Raw genomic sequence first — 27,933 nt, 5'->3', positions numbered from 1 at the left:
AAATATTCAAGATTTATGAAGTGGACCCTGGCAACCAATGTGCTGATATTGCAACCTGTAGAGCTGCTGAATATAAAGCTAAATTACTCAAAAACGAAAAATAGTAAAATATAAAAACCAATTGTCTCAGAATATCACTCTCTATATCGTACTAAAAGTTAACTCAAAGGTGAAAATCCCCTTAATGATTTTTATTCTCTTTGATAACATTCAAATCTCTGTAAGAGGCTGAAATTTCTAATTTATTTAGCCAAGATTCAGTTTAAAATTACATTGATCTTGTCTGGTGGAACAATGCTTTGCAGGTTGAATGAGAGTGAAAGTCACTTTCCACTGACCATTCTCATTTGCATATGCATTTCAGCTGCAGAAAATATTTACAACTTGAAGAAATGCCTGTGTTCCTTAGCAGATAATTACCATGTAAAATCAAGGTTACACAAAAAATAATCTCAGATGAATTGTCAGAACATATCAAAGGGACAAAAAGCAATCTGGCCTATAACCAAAGGCATATGTGCAGCTTAGTTCAGGTTTTGAAATTCTGCTGCACACACTTTACATTTCAAAAAGCTTATTTTTGGCCATTTTTTTAAAAAAAATATTCTATAATTTTCCTCTTAATACTATGGCATGGAGGATTACCGAAAAGCATATTTGTAACTATATCTTAGTTCCTACCTCACAACTTTCCCAAAAACAGTTATCTAGGTTTCACTTGTGGTGATTGGAGATAATGATATTCCCTAAAGGTTTCTTTTTTGGGTTAATTCTATTATAATATATAATGGAAGTTGCTTTATTTCTGGACATACAACCATATGCTATAATTATTGAATAAAACTATGAGAAGTTATTATGAAATAGTGTTTTTATTGTGACCTAGAACAAGCCATGTATTAATAGCAATATCGGTATAAGAAAACTTTCAGTCAGTGCTACTTTTCATTATATAACATAGTTGAGCTGAATTTAGCCAATCATTTTTGTAGCCTGGGAAAGTATGAAAAACCAGAATATTAATGAACCAGAAACCTAAGACAGAAATGTTCATTAGAAAGGTGAATTTATATTATACTGCATTAGTTAGTACAAGTTGCTGCTGTGATACCAAAAATAGTCTGGAAGTGATAACCTGGAAAGGGTAAGCTGCATTCTCTGGAAGCTTTTAATCATGTAATATACAGTATGCCCTGTGTTGAGTGGTGGAGTGCCTTCATTATTCTCTAGAGAGTACTTTTTATGAACTTTTTCAGCTAATAAATACATCATCTCTTATTTTCACTTGTGTCGTGTTGGATTTGCTTTATGCTATCCACTAGCTTAAAAATAACTAGCCCACTAGTCCTTCTGGTCCATTTTTTTAATAGTTATCATGGATGCCATTGGGTGTGTGTGTGAATAAAGAGAATAGGACAATAAAAAAGGCATACAAATAACTAAAGTGAGGTTGTTTCAATAAAAGAAAGACAAGGCAATAATCAATTATTAACTCCATGATGTTCAAAACTAGCTTTGAATAAAAGGATTGATCCATACCCGATTCATTAATTACAAATTCATTTGAATCTACCAAATTTGTTAAATCCCTTAAAAGCTTAGATAATATCATATATTGATTTTGATTGAACTGAATTTGCCTATTGAATAAAATTAGCGCCTAATTTGATATGAATGCAGTTTAGCAGTTCGCTCACTGCACTTGCATTAAGAAATGCTTTCAAAGCCCAGTTTGTAAGAAAATAAAGTTCACACCTATTCCCATGCAAAGTTTATTACTAAACTTAATTATTACTACTTTTACAATTTATCATAGCACAACAATGGTAAGGAAAGTGTTTCAAAGTTCATGTAAAATACTTGGAAAGGAACTTTGCCTTCTGCATCAAGAATCTGCTGTTAGTCTTATTGTGAGAGCAAATTACTAAACTTGTCATTTTATTCTACACCAAAGACTTCATCTTATACTGTAGATACAAGTCACACTCTAAGAGCTATAATGGGACTACTATGGTCACATCTATCTTTATCTGTCTTAATTTCCATGGTTCTAAGTACGGTAATAACTTAAGTACAGATGAAATAATATTTGACATCCACTAAATCTAATATATCTACATATGAAACAGACATCTGCAGAGTTGCAGAAAAGTAAGTCATAAGCTTCACATATAACTATTAAATATTATGTTTCCCTTTTTACTTTGATAATAAAATATCTTCTAACTTATCATTTCATAAGAAAGACTAGACTGAGAAATCCATAAATAATTGAACAACAGTGAAATGATTGAGTGAAAAAGAATTGTTACCTTAACCCACTAGGGTCCTGAGTTCTATTCTGACCAAGACACTATATGAAAGGTGCTTGTATGTTTGCCCCATGTTTTCAAAGGGTTCTTATGGAAGTGCTTGTTTATTTCACTGTTCAGATCATACTGTATGGTTAGTAGGCTCTGGGTTACACTGACCCTAGTGTGAGAGACTGAGATATGGAAATCTGATGGGGATAAACTAAGGGGGTTATTTATCAAAGGTTGCATTTGTGAGGTTTGTGAAATGTTTCATACCTCTAATAAACTTATAACCCAAACCTTTGCTTATTTATGAAAAGAATCGAATGTAAAAAAACTTGAATCACTGTGGGGCATAATTATCAATGGGTCGAATTTCGAATTTGAAAATCTTCTAAATTCGAATTCAAAAAGACCAACCGAAATTAAGTCAAATAGGTCAGTTTTCAATCTAATAGGTCCTTATTCAGCGTACAAATCAGAGGAATAGCGCATTCGATCTAATTCAATTCGAAGTTTTTCAAAAAAAACCTTAGATTTTTCAAAGTCCACCAATTTACTCCAAATAGGTTCTAGAAGGTCCCCCATAGGCTAAAACAGCAATTTGTCAGGATATAGATGGTAAATGGGCAAAGTTGAATTTTTAAAGAGACAGTACATAATATATTTTGATATTCAAATTTTTTTTATTTTTTTCAAATTCAAATCAGATTTGGACTATTCCCTAGTTAAAGTACACAAAAAATAGCTTGAAATTCAATTTTTTTTTATTTGAAAATTCACCTCGACCTTTGATAACTCTGCCCCTAATTGATCAAGTTTTCAGCAAAAAAACTTGAATCACTCTAATTTATCAGGTTTTCGAGCTAAACCCACCCAAAAAACTCAAACATCATGAGGGCTACAAACATCTTCAAATGGTTCAAGGGACCTTTGCCATTGATTTCTACATGACCTCAACAGGTTTAGCTGGAGTATTCAAGCTATTTCCAACATCAAGGCTTAATAAATCTTGAAAAATTAGAGTTTTCTTTTTAACCCGAAAAATTTTAGTTTTTACTGAAACTAGCCTTGAAAAACTAAAATTTTTAAGGAAAATTTGACCTTTGACAAATCTGCCCCTTAATGGGGTAAGGGCTAATTAATGATTTAATTGTTGCATAAGACAAGCACTATATAAACAGTGGGTAATACATACATAATCAAGGCCAAAGCAGAAGAGCTGCATTTCCACATATTGTTTTATTTCTGTTTTTTGCTTAAAGTGTACTGTACTGTTTGTGTTAATGTCAAAGTCATAACTATTATTTTTGAAATGCACAGTAACTTTAAGAGGAAGATTTATTAAAGGTCAACATGTATTTAACCTGAAGAATTCAAGTTTTCAAGGGGATTTTTGAGTCAAAACTTGAATTTTCGTGATAAAAAAATTGAATTTTTTGAAGTTTAAAAAAAAAAAAAAAAACTATTTTTTTAATTTATTATACTCCAAAGCTGGAAATTTGTTTTTTTTACTGGTGGGTTTCACTCAAACATTAAAAATGCTAGTAATACAGTTTATACAATAATACAGTGTACTTATGCTAGACCAATGGCATGATGAAAAGGAGCCTTAAACAGCAGCCTAAATCTAAAATAAATGTGTTTCTGATGAGCAGGACACTATACCAGGGGCCCTTACACACAACTGATATAATAAATGGAAGGGCCTTCTGCTTCAAACCTTAGAAGTCAGAGCTCAGCCTACACTAACCTGTCTGTATTATTCAAAGAATTGTCCTAACTTTAAATGAGATACAGTACCTACGCTGAAACAGTTAGTGCAGTCACTGCTGAGAACTATTAGCTGAGCCCTAGAGAATATATCCACAGGATGGCAGAGAGACATAGTGATGATAATGAGAATGAATGGCACTTATTGATTACATTAATGTACACACAGTTGGTGTCCATGAAGCTGCGATCCCAAGTAAAAATGTCAATTCAAAATCTACAGGAGATGATGAAAATAGAAAGTCAGATAGGGAAAACTCAAAGATACATTAGAATGTTAATTAAAAGTATTTTTGCATTTACGTATATAAAATGTATCTACAGTAAATGGGTGGAATAGTCTACATTTTGATATCTTGCACACAGCGCCACAACCTGTATTTTTACTACTGAAACAAATGCATCTCGCATATAACGTGTAATCAAGTTGTCAATATAAGCCTGCTCCTTCTGTATAGAAATGTTTGTTATATAATCTGAGTCTGTCGCCTAATATACTTGATAGTATATGCTTAGTTTTTCCAGGGTGGAGGGACAATTTAAAATGTGCCTTTGACTTTTTGCTAATAGGCCATACAGGGTTCATCAGTTTTTATTACTCCATGAAAATCTTACATTTGCCCATTTACAGTATTGATTTTTGTCAAGACTATAGCTGGAGCGTGTGGGGCTATTTGTAACTTCAGATAATATTATGTTTAGTACCACAAGGAGTGCCCCAAGTATCTGAACCACTGGAGTAGGGTAGTTATTAAGGTTAGTTAGTTATTAAGGTTAGGTTAGTTTGAATTGTTTTTGAAAGAAAAGTATTTGATATCTTGTGGTTAAGTAGTTTGCTTTTTCTTCATCATTTTCCAGATGAGGGGTCTCCAACCTTTTTTAATCATTAGCCACATTCAAATGTAATAAGAGTTGGAAGAACAAAGATATACCTGGGGATACCAAATAAGGGCTTTAATTTTATATTTGATAGCCCCTATGTGGACTGACAGCCTACAGGAGGCTCTGTTTGGTACACGTGCCCCCGAGCCTTGAATTCAAAAGTACTCACCTGCTTTGAGACTACTGGGAGCAACATCCAAAGGGTTGGCAAGCAACATGGTGCTCATGAGCTACTGGTTGGGGATCACTGCTCTAGATACATTTTGTACAGTGCATTTTTATGAGGGTCATGTGTTTGGGTTATGATGGCATGAGAAGAAAAGACAGCCAGCAAACTGGTAAAACCTGCAAGTGACCCATAATGGATGAGCATCCCATGTCTGAATGTCAGATGAACCACAGTTGTGAACATCATCATGTGCTATCCGTGAGTGGATCATTCATAAAAAGACACTTTCAAATAACACTTGGAAAGAACATGTGAGAAGGTAAGGGAATAGTCAGGCAAGCTAAGTTAGAAACAGAATAACTGTATAGAGTTTATCTTTTAAACCTAAAATAAGAGCCATTTTACCCTGTGTAATTTGATTGTGTGACTCACAAGATTTAAATCTGTGAGGCCTGAATAACATTCAGATACTATTTATATAACCGCACAACAGTTGTAGTGTCACGTCTTTGGAGTGAGTGAATCAGAGAATCAGATCTCACGAACTGTAGCACGTCACATTTTATCTACACCTTAGCAACTACCATGTATTCTATTAAAATAATAAGGCAGACTGTTTTTTTTTTTTTTTTTTTTTAAAAAAACAGTACTTTGGTATAATTACAATATGTTCTTCTGGCACAAATCACAAATATGTAAACTGTAGTTTTCAAACAGAATGAATCCTGAGTTTGGAGGAGTTTGGCTTTATTTTAATAGGGGTGTTGGTATGAGACTGTAGCTTTTTTTAAGGGACACTGAGACAATGCAAAAATTCTGCTATGAAAGTCTTATTTTAGATATTTTTTTAATAATCTGATGTGTTTTTTGCAGTACTCTATGTCTCAAACTAAGTGGATTGCTCATTTTGCAGCTATACATATATATCTGTCCATTTTGACTAGTAGTGTGGGTTTACTATACAAGTATGGGATCCGTTATCCAGAAACCTGTTTTCCAGAAAGTTCCCATAGACTTCCAAATAATTCAAATTTTTTGCAAATATTTTCTTTTTCTCTGTAATAATAAAACATTATCTTGTACTTGATCCAAATTAAGTTATAATGAATTCTTATTGGGAGCAAAATGCCAAAAACTTGAAAATGTTTTTACTATAAAATTCAAATTTTTAGCGAATTTTTCATGATTTATTAAAGTTGATGCTGCAAAAATTCTGAATCCGAGAATCCAGCATCTCAAATCTACTGAGGTTGTATATAAGTCAATGGGAGTGGTCCCTATGCTATTTGAATTTTTCTGTGGTCTGACTTTTCGGGCAAAAATTCAGGTTTTTCGGGAAAAAGCTGAAAATATCAAGCAATTTTGGGAAAAACTCATAAAAAAAATTGTACGATTTGAATTTTCACTAGATTTTTTCAGGTATGTCCCTGATCTGATTAAATCATACTTATGAAATAACAGTAAGCTCAAATCATGGATTCTAGTTTGGTCAGACTTTTTTGAATTAAAATAGTCAGAAAAATTCAGATTTTGATAAATGTTTACATAATTTTCTGGGAAACCACAGGACCCAAGCATTGTATAACAGGACCCATACCTGTACTTGTATCCCTAAAAGAAACTAGTTATATGCATAAAAGAAATATCTTCAGATGAAGCATATGTCTGTCATTGCACTTTAATGTCTAAATAATTATAGGTTAAGTATACATTAAAAAATAAAGAAACAGAAGGAGAATACGCTATAAAATTCCATAAATGGATTTAAAAAACCTGTTATTTTCAAATGTATGCACTACGGCGCAGATTATCAAGGGTCAAAGTGAATTTTCGAAGTAAAAACCGTCGAATTTCGAAGTAATTTTTGGATACTTTGACCATCAAATAGGCCAAATTCGACTTCGATTTGAATTTAAAAAACGTAGAATAATCGACCACTCGAAGAACTGTCTCTTTAAAAAACTTCGACTTCGACATTTCACCACCTTAAACATGCCGGATTGCTGTTTAGCCTATGGGGGACCTCCTAGAACCTATCTGAGGCTTTTGGGCAAGTTTTGAGAAGTCAAAGTTTTTTTTTTGTAAAATCCTTCTAATCGTTCGATTTGAAGGATTAAATCGTTTGATCGTACGAATTTACTTCGATCGAATATGGCAGTTTTTGCTGGAAAAAATACTTTGACTATCGAAGTACTCAAATTCGAAAGTCGAATTTCGACTTTTTTTTTTATTCGAAATTCGATGTTTGATAAATATGCCCCTATATGTAGTGGAACCATGTGTGTACATTTAACTGCAAAAATGCAGCATATTTATTGCTTAGTACAACGTGTTGCACAATATTGTAAATGAGTAAAAAATGGTGGTCATTTAGAGAGAGCAACATATGTTACTGTATAGAATAAGAAGATTTCTAGTTGTGCTCCATATTATAAGAATATAAACTTGAGAAAAAAAATCACATAGAATGTAATTCTTCAATAATATGACATTTCATCATTACCTAAGAATACGTTTTATCTGCTGATGGTAGAAATGTTATGGCAAAGATTAATTTAATCAGAGAAACAGATGATCTTCTAGATTTACAATACTACCAAACCATCCACAAAATGCTTATTTACATGGCCATCATGCTGAATTGGTTCTAGTCTTGCAGAATTAACATAAATAAACAGATAAAAAGAACTTTGTAAATTCACTGCTTTGAAATAGAATATGTTTATAAGTCATAAATCAGTGACTGCTTTTAAACTCTGTATGGACATTAAATATATATGACAATAAAGAGAATTGCCAAAGGCTAATGCAGCAAGTTGGGAGCAACTTTATTGTTTCCCACCTGTAACTGCATAATCAGCCGTGGTTGTTTCGCAATGCTAGTTTTCATATTAATATTCTATTTGATAGAATTATCCAGGGGACACATTAAAAGAACTACGCTAACTGATTCTGAATTTAAAAAGATTTAAAAGACAATTGTTCTGATATCCAATAAAGATAGAAAGGTCTTCAAAAACCGAGACTGTTATTTTGTTCAGATTCATTAGGTAATTGGGAAATTAGCTTCATATGTTGTAAAAAGGAATTAAATTACAATTTGAAGGGCAATAAATAGGGAAGAAAATCTTAAAACATTAGCATGACTTTTATTTATTTTATGGGGCATTTTTAGCCAAAGTGTCAACTCTTTTGATGAATACAAGGCAACTTCTCTATAATCCTCTTGCAGCAGAATAACACCTCAACTCTCATTACTCTCCGGGCCAAGCAAACTCTTCCCCTGCCCTCACTGCCTCAGAAGGGATCTACCAATGTCATTCAGTCTTTTTAAATAGCATACATTTTCAAGTTCTAAATATGCTCTGTGTCGCCGAATCTCAAACTCATATGCCGCTGTTGTCCCTCTCTTTCAGTTGTTAAATTAATTCAGTTCTATTCTTCTTTAAAATTGCCCTTAAGCTGGCCATAGACACAAAGATCCGATCGAACGAATCGAGGATTCGTACGATTTTCGGACCGTGTGTGGAGAGTCCCGACATTTTTTGTCCGGCGGAGATCGGTCGTTTCTTCGATTGGACAGGTTAGAAAATTTCTATCGGCTGCCAATAATATCTCTGCGTGTATTGGGATCGTACGATTTTCAGTGGGAGACTGTCACTGGCTTTGTCGGACATAGATATCATACGATTGCTGTCAGGGGCAGAACATTGGCTGATCTGTTCTTTAACTATTTTATTTGATCGGAATGGTAAGACTTTGATCTGAATGGTTAGTGGCAGATGGGGAGATGTGGAAGTCTGATTGTACGATGATTCGTACGATCGGATCTTTGTATCTCTTGCCAGCTTTAAGGGCAGCAGAAATCATAAAGGGTTCATGGATAGAGGAAGTATCTGCAATCAAAAATCAAAAATCTCTTTACATATGGAATTGCATAGTATAAAGGACAGGGCTACACTAACATCCCCCCGATCTATGCAGCTGACATTTATGCCTTGGTATCAAAGTGTGGTTGCTTATTTAATTATTTATAGACATTCAAAGTGAGACAACTTCAGCATAGAAATGTGAAATACTGTACATGTTTCTGACATTCAGGAACAAGGCAACTGACTATGGTCACTTGCAGACACTGGTAATGAAAGAAATGTAAAACATTGTGAAATCACTCTCAATTAAGGTCTTCACTAGCAATGAGCAAATCTGTCCCATTTCGCTTCACCAAATAAACTCACTAAATTAAAGGAAAGTTCACGAAACAGAAAAACAATTCACAAAATGCAATGAAGTCAAATGGCATTTTTAACAGTGAAATTTTGTTGCAGTTTTGTGAAAATCTTTTGCAGTAAATCAAAATTTTGCTCATAACTAGTCTTCACTGTGCAAGAATATTCTGTAATGGAGTGAGAAGTTGCATGATGAATTGATATGACAGCTGGATGAATTGAAGTTAGAGAATGCATACAATGCTTCCTGTTACACATAACGGACAGATTTATTAACGTTCAAGTTGTTTTTTCCTTTTTGAGTTGTAAATACACAATCTAAAACCTGCCGAGGTCATGTAGCAGTCAATGCCAGAGGTCCCTTGAACCATTTAAAGAGATTAATAGCTTGCTTGATGTTCAAGCTTTTTTTCAGAGGGTTTTGCCTGAAAACTCAAATGATTTGAGTGATTATAGGTTTTTTTTTGGTGAAAAATCTACAAGTTCGATTTTTCAGTTTACGGGACTCAAACTTGCAGAATCGATTTTTCACATTCAAGCAAGATATCATTTGAGTTTCGAGTTCATTTGAGTTCATTTGAGGTAAATAAACCTCGACCTTTAACAAATCAGCCCCAACATGTAGCTATCTCATCTCTGCAAGCCTTTTTTTCCTGTTTCACTAGATTTTCTGAAAGAAATAGGATATTGGTCAATACAGGTATTCTGGATAACCTCGAAATTATGGGACGGCCATCTCCCATAGACTCAATTTTATCCAAATAATCCAGATTTTTAAAATTTGTCCAAACTAAGATATAATTAATCCTCATTGGAAGCTTTAAATAATTTTCTAGTAGACTTATGGTGTGAAGATTATAGAAACATCCGTTATCCAGAAAACTCCAGGTCCCTAGCATATTGGATAACACTTCCAATAACTGTACAGGTATAGGATCTCTTATCCTGAAACCCGGTATCCAGAAAGCTCCGAATTACGGAATAGCTATCTCCCATAGACTCCATTTTATCCAAATAACCCAAATTTTTAAAAATGATTGGAATTATTGGAAGCAAAACCAGCCTATTGGGTTTATTTAATGTTTAAATGAATTTCTAGAAGACTTAAGGCATGAAGACCCAAATTACGGAAAGATACGTTATCCGGAAAACCCCAGGTCCAGAGCATTCTGGATAACAGGTCCCATACCTGTACCAATAAATTGAAATACACATGATTTAAATAACTATAAAATATGCCGCATTCAGACTGCACTTCAGTATAAAATTTATATTATCTACCGTACCATTCACATAATATATAAAATGTATATTATCTACTGTACCATTCACACAATAATGATAAGCCTAAATTCTGTTGAAAGTGAATGTCTGTATTTTTCAGGCTCAACGAGCTGCAAGTGGTTAAATGTGCACATCAGAGAGTTCTCTTCAAAGTCATATCTGAACTGTGGTTAATCTGCAGTCAGTTCACAGATCCCAAGAATAGTAGAGGGAGTACAGTAAATGCCATATTACTCTCAGCAGGTGCCACTTCAGCCTCTTAGGGGTCAGATGAATTTAGAGAACAGTTACAAAAAATTTTAGACTTTGATTAAGATCTAATGTGGTGGGTCTAAAATGTCTAAATTCTGAAACTGGCCTCATAAAGAAAGTAATATTTTAGGCAACAAATAAATAATTAGTATAATTGTTTTTATTGGTTACACAAAACAAATATTATAGGCAGATGCATGGTCAAAAGGTTGTTCATTAATATGCAACGCATGTGTATAACCTGTTCTCTCCATCGACAAAAGAACACTTGCTGCAGCATCTGCAATCTGTTCCTAACATTATTTTATTTCAGGAAAAATATACTAGAAAGACAATAGTGATGTGTAGGTTGACCTGAAACCTGCAGGACATGTAGGTTTACTCATGGGTTGGGAGTTGCAGGCAGGCGGTGGGCTAAATTCACCCACAACCCTAGCCCGGCATGTCCCACAACCTCTCTTTGCCATGCCAAGCCACACAAGTGATGGCGCAGGGCTGTTTACATCCCCCTTCACCTCTGATGATGTCAGAGAATGGGCAGGTCAATTTACCAATGTTTGGATTTCCTTTTTTCATGAATAATACTTTTTTTTCTCTGAAAAAAATTGGGTTTTTTAAATGTCTCTAAAACCTAAAAATGAGTTTTATTAAATGTAAAAACCACAAAAAAACTCTAATACAAAACTTTTCCAAGTAAAACCAGTAAGTTCCCATAGCCATAGCAGTCAATAGGAGCTGCGCTGATCCTATTGGACATTTTTTTTAAACAATTAAGACTTTAAGAGGTTTTTGGGTTTTTTCTTACTAATATCTTACTATTATCCAAAAAACTCTTAGAGAAATAGAATGTTTTCAAAAAGCTATACCACTAAAATCTGACCTTTAATATAGGGGCCTCCTTGTGCAGTGGGCCGGGTGCAGATTAATTTATGGTGGGTTAGGTTTGGGTCTATTATTTTTGACCAGCACATCAGGTACACTATAAAATAATAAAATGTAACAATAAAGTATATTCTTAAGTGAAAACATAGCTAAGAGTTAAATAAATATGGTGGTCATTCAATCCCAGTTGAATAATTAGAATATTATGGGGGTTATTTATCAAAGGTCGACTTTGTGAGTTTTGTGAGGTTTGTTTTTTTTTATCCAGAAAAATTAGATTGTTTACTTAAACTACCCTCGAAGCTTACGGTCACTTATAATTATGTATTCGACCTCTTAAACATGGGGGTAATAGATTCAAATGGTTTCCCTCTAAGGCGCCTAGGCATTCTGAGCCATTCAAAATAATGACGGTTTCTCTGTCTCGCCAGTCATTTCAGTGTGAGAAAGAAAAGTCTTTTTATGGTTTACAAGCTACAGAGTCTAATCAGAGCATGACTGGTTCCTCACTGCCATGGTATGAAGGCGTATGAAGAAAGCTACTTTTTCTAATTTGCTGGTTTCTCTGTTGCAATGCTTGTGACCTATGAACTAGCAAATAATCATTCTCTTCATTATTATAAAAGTTAAGTGCCTCTGTGCAGATAATGTCACTTACTTGTGCCTGCACTCTGCTTAATAAGGCAGTTTTCCTACACAATGATAAAACAGGCTGGACTGTGCCTTTACATTAAGATTTTATTTATTTACCAACTTCCCTTAAAATACACGCAAGTGATCTGATAGAAGTACACTTCTTACGCATCACAGAAGGATTTTTTTTTAAGCTTACAATGTGTAAAATGTCATGCATTCCCTTCTGAAAATGTAAGAATACATGATATACAGTATATTCTAGTTCAGTGCTGTCCAACTTCTGTGGTACCGAGGGCCAAAATTTTACTGGCCTATGTGATGGAGGGTCGATAATGGAAGTCAGTGTTGGCCACTCCCCCTTTTAAACCACACCCATTGTAAATCACACCCATATTACCACAAGAACTTTTAAGATCATATCCACATTAACAGTGGTAGCACACCAAAAAACAAATGGTTGGTGCTCACTGCGGGGAAATCCCTCATCACTCATATGTGAAAAATTGAAGTTATTTTAAAAACATACCTTTAAATCCATATGCCTCCTCCTCCCCTGTGGATAATACAACAACTCCCCCAACACATGATTAAAAACCTTAGGGGCCCTTAACAACAATTTCCAAATGCTAACAAACCCCAAGAACAAACCCCTAACAGGCTTACATTCCACAGGTAGCGTAGGGCAAGCAGAGAATGGCACACACAAGCAGCACTGGGTAAGCAGAGAATGGCACTCAAGCAGCACTGGGCAAGCAGAGAATGGCACACACAAACATCACTTGGCAAGCAGAGAATGGCACTCAAGCAGCACAGGGTAAGCAAAGAATGGCACACACACAAGCAGCACTGAGTAAGCAGAGAATGGCACACACAAGCAGCACAGGGCAAGCAGAGAATGGCACACACAAGCAGCACTGAGTAAGCAGAGAATGGCACACACAAGCAGCACAGGGCAAGTAGAGAATGGCACACACAAGCAGCACTGGGCAAACAGAGAATGGCACACACAAGCAGCACAGGGCAAGCAGAGAATGGCACACACAAGCAGCACTGAGTAAGCAGAGAATGGCACACACAAGCAGCACAGGGCAAGTAGAGAATGGCACACACAAGCAGCACTGGGCAAGCAGAGAATGGCACACACAGGGAAGGAAGGCAGAACAGAGAAGGAGACAGGGGAAAGCTCTCATTCTAATATGAACTACACAAAGTGCTGGTGCCACATTAGCATTTTGAATAAATTGTGAACAGGAGAACAATGTGGGCAGTTTCATTCTGGGTCTCAGGTGTGAACAGTACAGGCCTTTAGGATATAAAAAAAAAGAGGTGTCACAAGTGTGAACAATACAGGGGGATCACAGGTGTGAACAATACAGGGGATTAGTCTGAATTTGAGGTTTAAACAATGCAGGGGCCAGTTAATCTCTGTAGTGATTCCTTTTAAAGTTTACATATGGTAAGCAGACACAGCATGTGGGGGGCCACAGAAGGGGGTGGGTCACGGGCCGCCAGTTGGACAGCCCTGTTCTAGTTAAGTGCCTGGTATTTGAAGTGAACAAATTCATTCCTCCAAATCTGGTTTAGAATGAATCATGACAATGTATTTCATGCTTATTGATTTGTATTTTTGTGCTGATTAAAGGGAGCATGTAGGGGCTTATTTATCAAAGTCCAAATTTATCTCAACATGGTCTGTCAAAAACTCAGATTACATCCGCACTGATTTTTCGTCTTATTTATTAGATTTTCCTGAAAATGTGGTTTGCAGAATTTTTTTTTCCAGATTTTCCAACCGAAAACTCAGATTTTGTATGCATTTTCCTGGAAAAACTCTAAAATCTTCGTATTGCACGAAACCCAGCGCAGATCAAAAAATCTTTGGGACTTCTCCCATTGACTTATATGCAATCTCGACAGGTCTGAGATGCCGTATTTTCTGATTTTAACTTTTTCCATCCCCGGGTATAATAAATTCTGAAAAATTTGTGATTTTTTAAAAGTATGATTCTATATTAAAAAATCACAGATTTTTCTGGATTTTTGCATTCAGAGTTTAGTAAATAACCCCTGTAGTATGAAGAACAGCTTTCTAAAATGCATCACATACCTGTAAAAATAAAAATAATGTAAAAGTTAAGTTTTGTGCTACAAAACTGAAAATTCCCTCTGAAACACATCTTTTACTACCTACTACTACCAAGAGAACATGCTGTTGTTAGCATCTTCCATTGCAAGAAGCCATCCAATGAGCAGCTAGGTGAGCCTGACAGGGAACTGCATTATTTTGTTTTCCAAAGCTGTAAGAAGCATTAAGACATACTACCCACTCATTTGTAACAGACCAGACTAAAGTAGCTATATGGGGATTTCCAATAAAAGTGATTAGCTATACGGGCCACATTGAATCATCATATACAGTATTGATCATAGATCATCATCATCATTATAATATATTATGCAGCCTCAATTATAAAATTAGGCTGAATAATATAATACCTCCAAATAATTCAAAACCATATCATTATGGAAAGAGCATTAAGAAGGGAAGATAGCTCATAGTACAAGTTGATCCAGGGATTGGTCTGATTGCCATCTTGGAATCAGGAAGGAATTTCCCCTCTCTGAGGCTAATTGGAGAGGCTTCAACTGGGTTTTTTTTACCTTCCTCTTGATCAACAGCAGTGAAACAGGTTTATATATACAGATGCAGCCACTTTGGTTTGCCTGTTTGACACAGAATAACTAAACACAGATATCCCACTTATCCCATTTAACACAGAAAATTGTGTCACAGCATCCCATCTAATTAAACCATTCCCCATTGTGAACAATGGTGCTTTGGTATGCTAATGAAAAGGTTAAATGCATTAAATGAGTTAAGATAACTTTAGATAACACAGTTTCTTTAATTAACCCTGAGTCATGACGCATTTAACTCACAAATCCAAGTGGCTTCATCTGTAGACTTAAAAGATTGAACTTGATGGATGTTTGTCTTCTTCAACCATACATAACACAGTGTACAATGCTTAATATGGTGTATGCTCAAATAATAATTCTTCACCAGTGGCAATTTACCAGTAGTGATGGGCGAAAAAAATTCGCCCGGTGTCAAAAAAATTTTTTCCGAAAAACTGGCGTCAAAAAACGGGCGCCGGCGTCAAAAACAAGACGCCGGCGCCGTTTCTCGCTAATTCTCCCATCACTATTTACCAGTTGTCTTTAACAGGGGTGACGTCTGACACAGTTAACACTAGAAATGTGTCTCTTTTAGTGTACAGAGTGCAGTTGTGCTTTCTATACTAGCAAATTCACCCATCCAAAGTGAGGCAGGAAGATAAGTGAGTGTGTGTGTGTTGGGGGGGTCAGTGATGGGGGAAAGGCATTGGGTCTGCTGCATCAGACACTTTTCTGTAGTAAGCTACTTCAAATTGAACAGATTCAATAGCAAGAACAATTTAAAAACCTATATTAGTTCCTAAGTAACAGAGAACCAGGAGATGGAGCTTACAAGGGAGAGGGTAATATGACGTACTTTGTTCCCTCATGCCATGAGGAATGCAAACATCTTTTAAAAATATACCCGTACTGGGTCCAAAAGGCCACAACTTATTTAACACATTTACAGGAATAATCTCTCTCTATATATATATATATATATATATATATATATATATATATATATATATATATATATATATATATATATATATATATATATATATATATATATATATATATTATATATATATATATATATATATAACAACACACATCAGAAGAGTATATATAAAACCATAAAATAAATATGTATTTGCCACTGAAGGCTACAAACAATAATAAAAAGTAAAATAAAAGTTAGGAGACTGCTGTCACTCCTAGGCAAAGCACTCCCCTATAACCCAAGCCCCTTCCAGCGAGTACCTATCCAGCACTTTGGCACCAGATCTGACCCCTGCTATGCCCCACACCTTGTAGCTCTAGCACCCCTCCCGATACTGCAGCTAATTACTGACCCCAACCTTCAGAATACCTCCCTCCCTCTACTGCTACATAGAATTTTAAAAGGATGGGCAGAAGCTTCTCTAGGTAAAAGAGGCCCAATCCCTTCATCTTTTAACCCTCCCCCCCTCCAAACCTATAAACTCTAAGCCCCAAATTTCGTATCTCTTAAACAATCCAGTTTTCTTTTGTTCCCCAGTTTCTGTCTCACTCCCGCCGGGCATACTTTCTTAAATTTTACAAATAGTTTGTCTTATTGTCTAATCTGCTTGTTAAAAAAAATGTAAGCATTGTCACCCCTTCATATTACCACTGTTGTCTATATGTGTTTTGAAGATAGTAGAATATCAGATATTTATGCACTTTTGAAATGAACTTGTAACATCAATGCTCTTATATATCATGTAAACAATGGCAGAAATGTGTGGATAGGTGAAAACATCATATTGCAATTTTTTTCCTCATCTTTGCTGCATCTGAACAGGCCTCATAGCCTGTCTGGCTTGACCTCATGCACTGCAATTTTAAGTTTGTCTATATCTTAAGAAAGAATCTTTGTTGTGTAAAACAACCTTGATAATTTGTCTCTTTTAACTCTGTAAGATTCATAAAAATACCTCCTGTAAAGCATCAGAAACAATAAATAGAAAAGAAAACAGGCATACCAAATGAGTTTTACTTGATAATTTGGTAGTTTTATAATAGGTAACATAGTATAGTGTGATTTTGTCTATAGAAACTCCATAATAAAATGTGACAATGAAATATGAATATAGAAGAGCTCCCAGTGGAATACTGAATTGGGATCAAAATGTGAACCTTTAAGTAAGGTTGAAAAAGGACACTGGTAGGTCTGAAATGCTGTCTGTGTGCGTTTGGGCTAAATAAATCAAATTTTGATCACAACTTCTTCAGTTTCTTTAGTTATTTACCTTGGGCAGGCAAGGCCTTCCTAGTGAGCACCTGTTACCACAGATTATTGTGTTTTGGCAAAGGTTCCAGGGATTCCACTCAGATGAAGAAAAAGCATGACATTTTTAAATTTTAGTGTTGTCGTATACTCTTCTTGTGTAAAAGGATGTAGAAGCAATGATGCTAAATCTATGACTTTACTCATGAAGTAGTTATTTAGTTGCATGCCCAGAAGTTTTTTTTTTATTATTTGTGGTTATTTTTTATTATTTGAGTTATTTCGCTTTATATTCAGCAGCTCTCCAGTTTGCAATTTCAGCAATCTGATAGGGTCCAAATTCCCCTAGCAACCATCCATTGATTTGAATAAGAGATAGGAATATGAATCGGAGAGGGACTGAATAGAAAGATGAGAAAGCTGGAAAGAATCAGAAGAAACAGGCAAATAATTAAAAGGCAAAAATTTCTTAGAATTGTCCATTCTATAAAATACTAAAGGTTAATGTGAAGATGAACCCCCCCTCTAAAGGAACACAGTAAAAATAATTTTAGAATGGCAGAAAAAGAAGAAGAGAAAGCAATCAGAAAACCTGAGAGGTCATATGAGAACACAGATGAGAATCAGATCTCTACAGAATTATAAAAGTCACATATTTATTTTACCATTGGGAATACCAACTTTCAACATTCAGTTCATCTTCCTAATGCTAATTAATCTGATTTACCGAAACTGAAGGCAATTGTTTTCATGTAATTATATTTATCTGCTGAATATTTTAATCTGAGTAAATTCTTTTTGATCTGTAATCACGTTCTAGCTGTTTGTTGTTTCAGCACATTTTTTTATAGCTGGAGATAGCTGGAGATCTAACGTAAACAGATATGACAGAATTAAAAATAATTTCAAATTCATGATGAATTGTAGCTTTCAGCTAAAAAAGTAACACAAAAAAATAAATAAAAGTGATTTAAAGTAAATGAAAATATCATATATATATATATATATATATATATATGCAACTTGTCCTCCCTAAGCTGCCGTTAAAAAAAGGAAATAAAAAATATGCTGTTCTTGAATTGTCTTGGGTTCTTCTTATATCATTTCTTTTTTTATTTATTGCAGAAACTCAACCTACTGTATGAAGGTGTCTATATCCTTGGCAGTAGGAGACAATGATACTGGATCCTGCTATAACTCCAACATGAAATACCCTGAAAAAGCAGAGCTTAGCAAAAGCAAAGAAATTTTATGCCCTGATATAGAAGATTTTATTATGCCATATAGGGAACCAGAAATCAAATGGTATAAGGTAAGACATGAAATATATAAATGTGCAAGCAGATGCAAAGAGATTCATCCTGGATAGTATTTGTTGTTTTTTATTATCCTTAGTTGTCATGGTTATATGTTATTTTAACAATATGAGCATGGGGGGGGGGCTGAGCTGGATATATGACTTTCATGTACTCTCTTTAGACTGATATTAAACAAGCTTTCTCAAGGACTGACAGATTTGGTTGCAAGTTGCGAATGACTAGTACCGAGTTCCTAAAAGAAGTTGAATGGGGCTTTGTGGGGAAGCAATTGAGCTGTGGTGGCATTACAAATTAATATTAATAAACCTTTGTAGCTTGAATAGAGCAACCCCTGAGCAAAAAATTAAGATAATTGAATTTTTATGGTATTTTAATTAATTATTATTGTTGTTATTCATTATTGCTTTTTTAAAACATCCCCTTATATTATAAAGTTTGGCAATTTGCCTATGGGCCAAACTAGCAAAGCCCTGATGCCTCTGATGATCCATAACCAGCAGCCTTATAGGCCAAGATGTTGCACCAGGAAAATTGCTGGGATTTAATTCCCCTACCCTCATAGAAGCTTTGAAAAAAGGGTTGTAGGAACTTCATACCAGGAAGTAGTCAGCAAGGTGTGAGAGAAAAATTGCAGGAGTGATGGAGGCTTTGTGCCAGGACAGGGCCACAAAACAAATAGAGATGCACTCCCCTAGAGACAACTTTTGCAGTGGAGTTATGATCCCATCCCCCCACGTTACTATTCATCTTGGGTCATCATTAATTACTGCAACAGGAACACAACTGTAGGCAAACCTCTGGCACCAGCAGCCCCCTCCCTTGAGGTAACCTGGAACTTACTGCAACAGGAGCACAGAAATTGTAAATTAACTTCTACCATCATAAGCCCTCTCCTTGGAGTTTTACCTTCTATGGTGAGAATAAGAACAGGGGCTCAGTGATTGTGCTCACAACTATTACAGTGGAGTAAGAGGATTTTGGTTTATATTAGAAAGTAACAGGAAATGGTTAAACAGCCAAAAAAGAGAGGGATTTGTTGAAACAGAGAAGTAGCACAAGTGGGTGGGAGAAGTCATGGAGATGTTCCGTGACCTTTGTAAAAGCACCCAACCTTTGGTCTCATGCTTTTATATGGTCACAGAATACCTTTTCGACACCTATTGGCCTCATAAATTACAGCAGGGGGTTCAATATCCACTAAATATTGCAGACCCATGCATTTTATCATCAGCATCCATGTGATATGTGTATACTGTATCTATAAGAGCACCTCCTGTTTATTATCTATTGGTGGTGTACATTTACATTTTCATAAATAAACAGTAAGAAGGTAGTTTAGCCTGATAATAACATGTTCCTTTTCTGAATGTATTTATGCCATAAAGGTTATTGGGCTTCTATTGTCTCTTACCAAAAATGCACTTTATTTCTCACAAATGTGTAGCTGTTTTAAAATGACGAGTTGTCTAAATCTGGGAGAATATTGCAAGTTATTGCATTTAATGTAGGTTAAAAGAATATTAATAGCGGTTCCACTTATTAACCAGAAATGGTAAGCAGACGATTTTTTCAGCAGGATTACACAGAACAGAGCCAAGGACTGATTCTGCTGCAGATAAGACAATGGGATTTGAAATGGAATAACTTTTGAAAAATCCCTCTACGACATTTTTAATTTACATTAAAAAGGTGAAACATGCAGAGGAATCATTTGCTGACTCCATTATGATATCATGACTAATTTCATACATACTGAAGATTAAACTGTTTTGTTAAACTCTACATATAGAATATGTTGGCTGGGGCTCCTAGCACTCTGGATAACTGTAAACATGCATAAAAGCATTGTTCTGCTCACAGAAAGAAATATTAGTACTATTTTTAACAGAAAATAGATAAAAAATAAACAATGCAAATACTAGTGTCTTTTTAACAGAAAATACATAAAAAATCAACATTGCATATATTTACTGTAAAGTAGTAGAAGAGACATTTAAAGGGGCAGATTTATAAAGGGTCCAAGTGAATTCGAGGGAATTTTCGAAGTAAAAAAATTCGAAATTCGAAAGTAATTTTCTGGATACTTTGACCATCGAATAGGATACTACGACTTCGAATTTACTTCGAATTTGATTCGAAGTAAAATAGTTAAAATATTTGAATATTCGATAATCGAAGTACTGTCTCTTTAAAAAAACTTTGACTTCAATAGTTCGCCAAATTAAACCTGCCGAAGGGCTATGTTAGCCTATGGGGACCTTCTAGACCATTTTTCTAATCGAAGTAAAATCGTTCGATCGTACGCTAAAATCTTTCAAATCGTTCGATCGAACGATTATACAAATTTGGTGAAAAATCCTTCGACTTCAATATTCGAAGTCAAAGTATTTTAATTCAATGGAGTATTTTTTACTTTGAAATTCGACCCTTGATAAATCTGCCCCATAGTGACAAACAGTGGTGAAATCATTATTAAATGAGTCGTGACCTTTTAAACTACAGAATCACACATTTGTTTAAACAAAAATCATTGTACAAAATAAATCTTTTTGCTAAAATACTAATTATTTAATATGTTACAGAAAATCCCTATATTGTTATGTAAGTAGGCATTATGCTTCCAAGAACTTACACATACTTATATTTGTGCATTATAACAATTTTGTACAAAAGACATTTAATTGTAATTTTAGCATATAGTTAAATGTTCATAAATGGATTATAAACTGTATTTATACATAGGGAATATGGGACAGGTTTTGGCCTCCCTTAAACTCTGACCTCTTCTCACAGACCCAGGGTAGTCTCTAACCCAGGGGTCCCCAAACTGTGAGTGACATTCAGACGTAAAAAGGAGTTGAGGAACAAAAGCATAAAAAATGCTCCTGGGTGGTGCAAAATATGCAATGTGAATGGCCATTTGGTAACCCCTATGTGGACTGGCAGCCTACAAGAGGCTCTATTTGGCAGTACACCTGGTCTTTATACAACCAAAACTTTCCTTGAAGCCAGGAATTCCAAAATAAGCACCTGCTTTGAGGCCACTGGGAGCAAAATCCAAGGGGTTGGTGAGCAACATGTTGCTTATGAGCCACTTGTTGGGGGTCACTGCCCAAACTGATGATACATGGTTATGTTGCCTATAGGAAAGCTCATACAGCAAAGATATAGTGCAGGAACTCTTATGGATGCTCTTCATGGGTTTAGTTGATCTCCAGATGGGGCTCTGCTTAGTTGAAGAATACATGCTAGTTTACACTAGTGATCCCATACCTGTCGATAGAGACACATTTACATTAGAGAGAATGATAAGTATAGTAAGGAACTCTTTTCTACTACAGTGTTTATAAAAGTATATAGTACCATAACTTAGTTTAGATCACAATCCAATTTGAAATTTCATGTGAAAGGTAATATGTTATTATTCCAGATACCTTGTGCTGAGTTCCAATTATATAGATTTCATCTAATGGTCTACATGGGAAAGCACCTCATTTGCCCACACAACAATTACTGCAAAGCTGATAACTGGGCCATAGTTATAGTCTAGTCCTAAATGTTCCGCAAGTTTATAGTCCCATAAATTTAGGGGAAGCCAAGTGTAAACATATAGCATTATTGTGGGCATCTAAATAGCCTATAAATGCCACTAAAGCCCATAACCTGCAATGATACCAAAATTAATTTCCTGCCAAAGAACCATTTCTGTAGGAATATTGTATATAAATAAACAGGAATTTAGGACATCTTGATTTTGTATTTTTAAAAAAAAATCATTCATTTCATATATTAGAAAATTAAAATGAAGGCAAGGCAGGTAGGTGGAAAATGGAAAGGGAGAGAAAATGAAGGGTTTCAGGTAATCCATTGGAGGTAGATTTTGAGTCAATGTCCATACCTGTAACATGCTGTAACTAGCCCTGTCATATCAAAAGAACAAAACAGAGCATACTGCCTGTGCCTCCCTGTGACCTATAAACTGTTAAGGGGTCACCTTAGAGATGTTTCATGTCCCCCTATTGCTTCTGTCATATTCAGCACCACAAAAGTGCACTGCTGGTCTTGTGTCCTCATTAACATTAACCTACACCTGTTTACTGTAAACAATGGTCCTAAAGACCTACCCCACATAATGAACTCCTTGATGGGCCCACAGCTAGTCTTGCTTGCTGATCGAGATGCTTCTCTCTGAGGCTAACAATTAGATGATTCATCTTCCCCTAAATAACTAACTGAAAGCAGCATTCCCTCATCTAGGTCTGGTCTAATAAACACTTGCTGCAAGGGGACTGTATAGTCACCAGATCTTACTCAGAAAAAGAGACAATTGCTCTAAATCAGTGCTGTCCAAATTCTGTGTCATGAAAGGTACAGATAAAATCAAGCTTTAATGATGCATATGACTCACACAGCCAGAGTCATCTCATTAAAATGAATGGTGTGCCATGTGCAGCATGGGCACTAAATGCACCATTAAAGACACTACATCCGTAGGTGATATATCACTACTTCTGTTTTTTTATAAGCTCTATAAAGATTCATAATAAAATAAGCATTTTCCATGTAGTACTTTTGCAAGCCTTGAAATTTCAAGTTTCTCACTGTTCTATGAAGGCAATTCAAACATTTTCAGCTTTGAGCTTTATTTGTGGAGGCATGAATTCCAGCTGCCTACTGTACACTTGAATGGTTTTGTGCTGGCTGTGAATTGCCTTGCGTACATTATGTCTAGTCTACACTCCAGCAGGCAACACTAGACTAAAATAAAGGTAGAAAGTATAGGAAAATTCCCTTAACCTTCATGCATTCCATTGAAGTGGAAACACATGTACTAATTTGTCAGTGGCTTTAAAAGAACATTAACTTGGTGTGTTAAGATTATTATTTTTCTTTTTCATTTTAAAAGTGGCACATTAAATAGCCTGTTGCAAGGGACAGTTAAGAGCAAATATAACAGCACCTACAATCTAACACTTTCATATTGCCTACGAGACAAAAAATTCCCAAATCATTTCACAGTCTGAATGGAATGATAACTTTTAATGCACAGTCTGGGGACGTTCTGTCCAATCACTCATTGTTACTAAGCAGCAGATAATAATTATTTGGGGAAACAAATCAGGCAATTACATCTAAAAGTGGCAATCCAAATACAGCTGAAATATTGTTGTAGCATTGCTAGTAAATGTAAAAATGAAATGAGTTTATCCAAAATTAAGAGATTCAAAAACACTTAACTGTAAAACTTGGCACTTGTTTAAAGTGGAATAACAAATAACAAGGCTTTCATTTCCCTGTCATTGAAAACAAAGACAATTTGTAATTTAATGATTTAGAATGTCTCTTATAGTTTACATTTCTTTTTCAAGCTAGCATTTAGAATGGCAGAATGAATACAGACTTTGACTTGTTTTGCTTTTTGTCCACAGCAAAAAAAAAATATGTGATTAACTTTGTGTTTTTTTAACACAATATTTCATTTCTTAAACTGCTATTGTGAAAATTTCTCAAGTGCAAAGTCAAGCTATTTTCCTTGCTGAGGAACAACTTTAGCCTTAAAAAATGAATGGGGAAGGGAGAAATAGCTTTGATTAAATGAAAGATCATTAACATATCTCAACTTTTCACCTATGTGAGAAAAAGATGATTTGTGAGAAAAAACTGGTGTCGTTCTATATTACCCCTGTACTAAACTCAACCTCATTTTCCTAGCAAGCAAACTGAAAGGAGCATACCGTGTGTCACTTGTAGCAAAAATATTGTCCAGTATATATATTTTTTTAACTTTTTTATTTATTTTGTAATTTAAGAAGGCAGGTGGAAAAAGAAGAGAGAATAGAGGAGGGCTAATTGGGGGTAGGTATCCTATAGAAGTAGGGAAGTTTGCCCCCCCCCCGAGGTGCTTAACAGTACTTGTCTTATACAGGTATAGGATCCGTTATTCAGAAACCCGTTATCTAGAAAACTTCAAATTATCCCACAGATTCTATTTTATCCAAATAATCCAAATTTTTAAAAAATTATAACCATTTCCTCTGTAATTATAAAACAGTACTTGTACTAGATCCAAACTAAGATATAATTAATCCTTATTAGAAGCAAAATAAGCCTATTGGGTTTATTTAATGTTTCCCTGATTTCCTAGTAGACTTAAGGCATGAAGATCCAAATGAAGGAAAGATCCCTTATCCAGAAAGTCCCAGGAGCATTCTGGACAACATGTCCCATACCTGTACCAGATTCAAGTTGCTCATTAGGCTTCTCTGCCTGTTTTCTAGTATATTTAATAGGGATCCCATACTATGTGAATTTGGTATTTAAATATTTGTACAACCTCCCCTGGACATAAAAAGCTGTAGAATAAAAGTTATTTTCAAATTAAACATGAAAACCAAATTCTTTTGGTTGTTAAAACATCCATAACTGTTATAAATTTGTTTAAAATTCTCAGATGTCAATCATATATGGCATGCCCCTCCTCTATGTCTTAGGCATAGAGGCAGGGCAGGCAATTACTTTCACTTTCCATTCAGCACTTCCTAGATTTCACTTGATGTCCCACATTCCCCTCCCTCCTAACCATCTAATTGTGTAGCCTGTGCAAGGGAGAGGCTTTAGGCCCCCCATTCTAGCACATTAAAAAGATTTTGGCATCATACAAACCTCGCCTCAATAACAATGTCTACTAAATGGCACCTGCCTGCTTGCTGTGATTGTGAGTTCCAAGACTAAGAAAAACCAAGCTTTGAATAATTTTGATACTTTAAGTGAAGTTTATTTTGCTTGACTAACATCATAAAAAAATGATTTGAAAGTATTTCTCAAGGTGAAAGTTCCCTTTTAAAAATAGCTGCTGTTTCCATTAAACACCTGCTGTGCATACACATTGCATGTAAGCAATAATAATGGTTTTCCTCATGTTTATATACATATGTCAAGCACATTATCTGAGGAAAGGGTTTAGACTTTGTTTGCGGCCAGCGTATAACTACAAATATGAGGGCTGAATTTCCATTTTTCTCATCTAGGATGAGTATAACAAAGGACTGAATGAACAAAACAAAAATAACCTATAGGAAAATAACATTGACTGTATTAGCAAATGCTTTCCTTATTGGCTAGATCATGCAGTGCCACAGTGATAGCAGGCTTATTGACTTTAAAGACACACGCACATATATATATATATATATATATATATATATATATATATATATATATATATATATATATATATATATAATATATATATATATGCTGTTTTTTGTTTGAAATAATCCACTTTCATAGTTGCTGCTGAGTGTAGTGCTGTCTTCATTATTGTATCAAAGTTTCTAAAGTCCTTGTAAAGTTTTGTATATTACTTATTACATATGGAAATACAACAGTTTTAGTAATACAGGCTGCCAAATGCATAACAATTGCTTTTTGAATTGAGGAAGGCATTTTTGTTCCAACCTTATAATTACAGTAAATAAAATTTCCCTCCTCTCCTAGAGAAATGTTCCATCCCTGTGTGCCGCCTCCTATACGTCAAACTAGACAAGGAAACAAAGCAAAAATGCAAACACAGTACTTCAATTGTCATAGTAAAAAGGAACAAATAAAGAGCTAAAAATAACCCAATGTTATATGGGTATACAATCTATTAACCAGAAGCTCATTATTCAGATTGCAAAGCTATTTGCCATAGTGTCCCAATTAAACAGACAATTCTTCACTGTTGACCGATTTTTCTTTGTTAAATTGTACTTTATACTAACTAAGCTAGATTAAATCCATGTTGGTTGCACAACAGCCCGATTGTCCATATTTATATCAGATTTTCAAAGTGACTGCATTTAGTCCATAGGGTTTGGCGTTTAGGTATACAATATTTCTTGCACAGAATCCAAAGCCTAAATTACATACCTTTTATTAAATAACCTCATAAAAGTGTGTTTGGTTGCTATACAGTAGGTTACCACACAAGTAGCAAACTTTAATCTTGACACATACTAACCAATCAGTGAGTAGTTTTTTTCAGCCAACTGCAAGAAGGACGATAAAAGCAAACATCTGATTGATTGTCATGGGCTATTGCCCAGATGCCAAGTGTTTATAAATGACCCCTCGCAGTAATTGTCTGTAACCAGCAATGCAGATTGACCCATATTCTAATTATGCTCAGTAAATTTAATTTACATTGCCTTTGTACAAGTCTTACAGTAGATATTGTGCATCACTGAGCTTATTATTTATATTACATTTATGTGACAATAACACACAACATTTTTTAATTTGTTCTGCGGTTTTTAAAGTGCAGTTGTTCTGTGAGTAAACATGGATGTGGTATTCATTTCTGATAAACCTGCCATGCACTGTCCATGTCAAGACATACCCATTTGGGAATGAATAAATGAAGCCAATTGAAATAGTAAAGGGTATAATTACTGTATATTATCTTAATATGCTGGAGTAATTCATCTGAGAAGTAAAAAGAAGGTTTCTGTTAATAACCGACAGTTCACCTTTCCTAGCACACCAGCTATTAGAAAGTGTATTTTAAAGTAATCCTCAAGGAATACACCAAAGGTTGAGATGAAAATGTAATCCATTCCCTAATTTTAAAAAATGATCTGCAGATTGGAATGTATTTTTATCTATCAATAGCAGTTCAAACCAATGGACTGCTCTTACTGCAGAATTCTGAAAACACTTGAAAAAAATTGTTGGGCTTTTCCACACTCAAGCAACTAATGATGAAGACTCGTAAAATGTTCCTTGACATTTCTCAAGAAGAATTTTTGATATGTTAGGTGTTAGGCAGTATCTACAAGGTTCAGCTTGGTTAACTTACCATAGAGATTGTGTAACTTGACACTGTAGCATTCAAAGGGGTCATTTACAAATACAAGTGCAGAGAGCAAAGTGCAATTTTGGGTGTAAATTGCTATGATTTGACCCACAATGCAGCATTTCTCTATAATTGCAGTTTGTGTTCCTCACAGTTGAGCATGATGCATCAATCAAAAATATGCCTGTATTTTGATGCAAATTGGGTGAAAGTTGCATTTTAGCATCAGAGTGGGTGTTGTGTCACTTTCAGAGAACACACTAGTGTATTAAAAGTCACCAGTGCACTAGAGACACTTACTTTACTTGGCACATTGCTTCCAAGTGTGTGTGTGTGTGTGTGTGTGTGTGTGTGTGTGTGAAGTCATAGTATGTCATATTCCACAACTTGTTATCACCATTCATTCTATGTCCATAAATGATTTTGACCCATGTACCTCCATACTACTGTGTACTGGGAAATAAT

The 27,933-nt window shown here is 35.1% G+C and overlaps 1 protein-coding gene across 1 annotated transcript in view; it reads left to right on the top strand.

The window, feature by feature from the left end:
• Positions 1 to 27,933, top strand: part of LOC108707447 (interleukin-1 receptor accessory protein-like 1) — a 745,402-nt gene that overhangs the window by 462,141 nt on the left and 255,328 nt on the right. Inside the window, exon 4 of the mRNA XM_041581751.1 lies at positions 18,439 to 18,625. Coding sequence (XP_041437685.1) covers positions 18,439 to 18,625 — 187 coding nt within the window. The remainder of the gene's footprint in view (positions 1 to 18,438; positions 18,626 to 27,933) is intronic.

The sequence above is a fragment of the Xenopus laevis genome, chromosome 2L, assembly GCF_017654675.1.
Source record: "Xenopus laevis strain J_2021 chromosome 2L, Xenopus_laevis_v10.1, whole genome shotgun sequence".
NCBI lineage: Eukaryota > Metazoa > Chordata > Amphibia > Anura > Pipidae > Xenopus > Xenopus laevis.
This window is presented reverse-complemented; position numbering and strand designations above follow the sequence as displayed.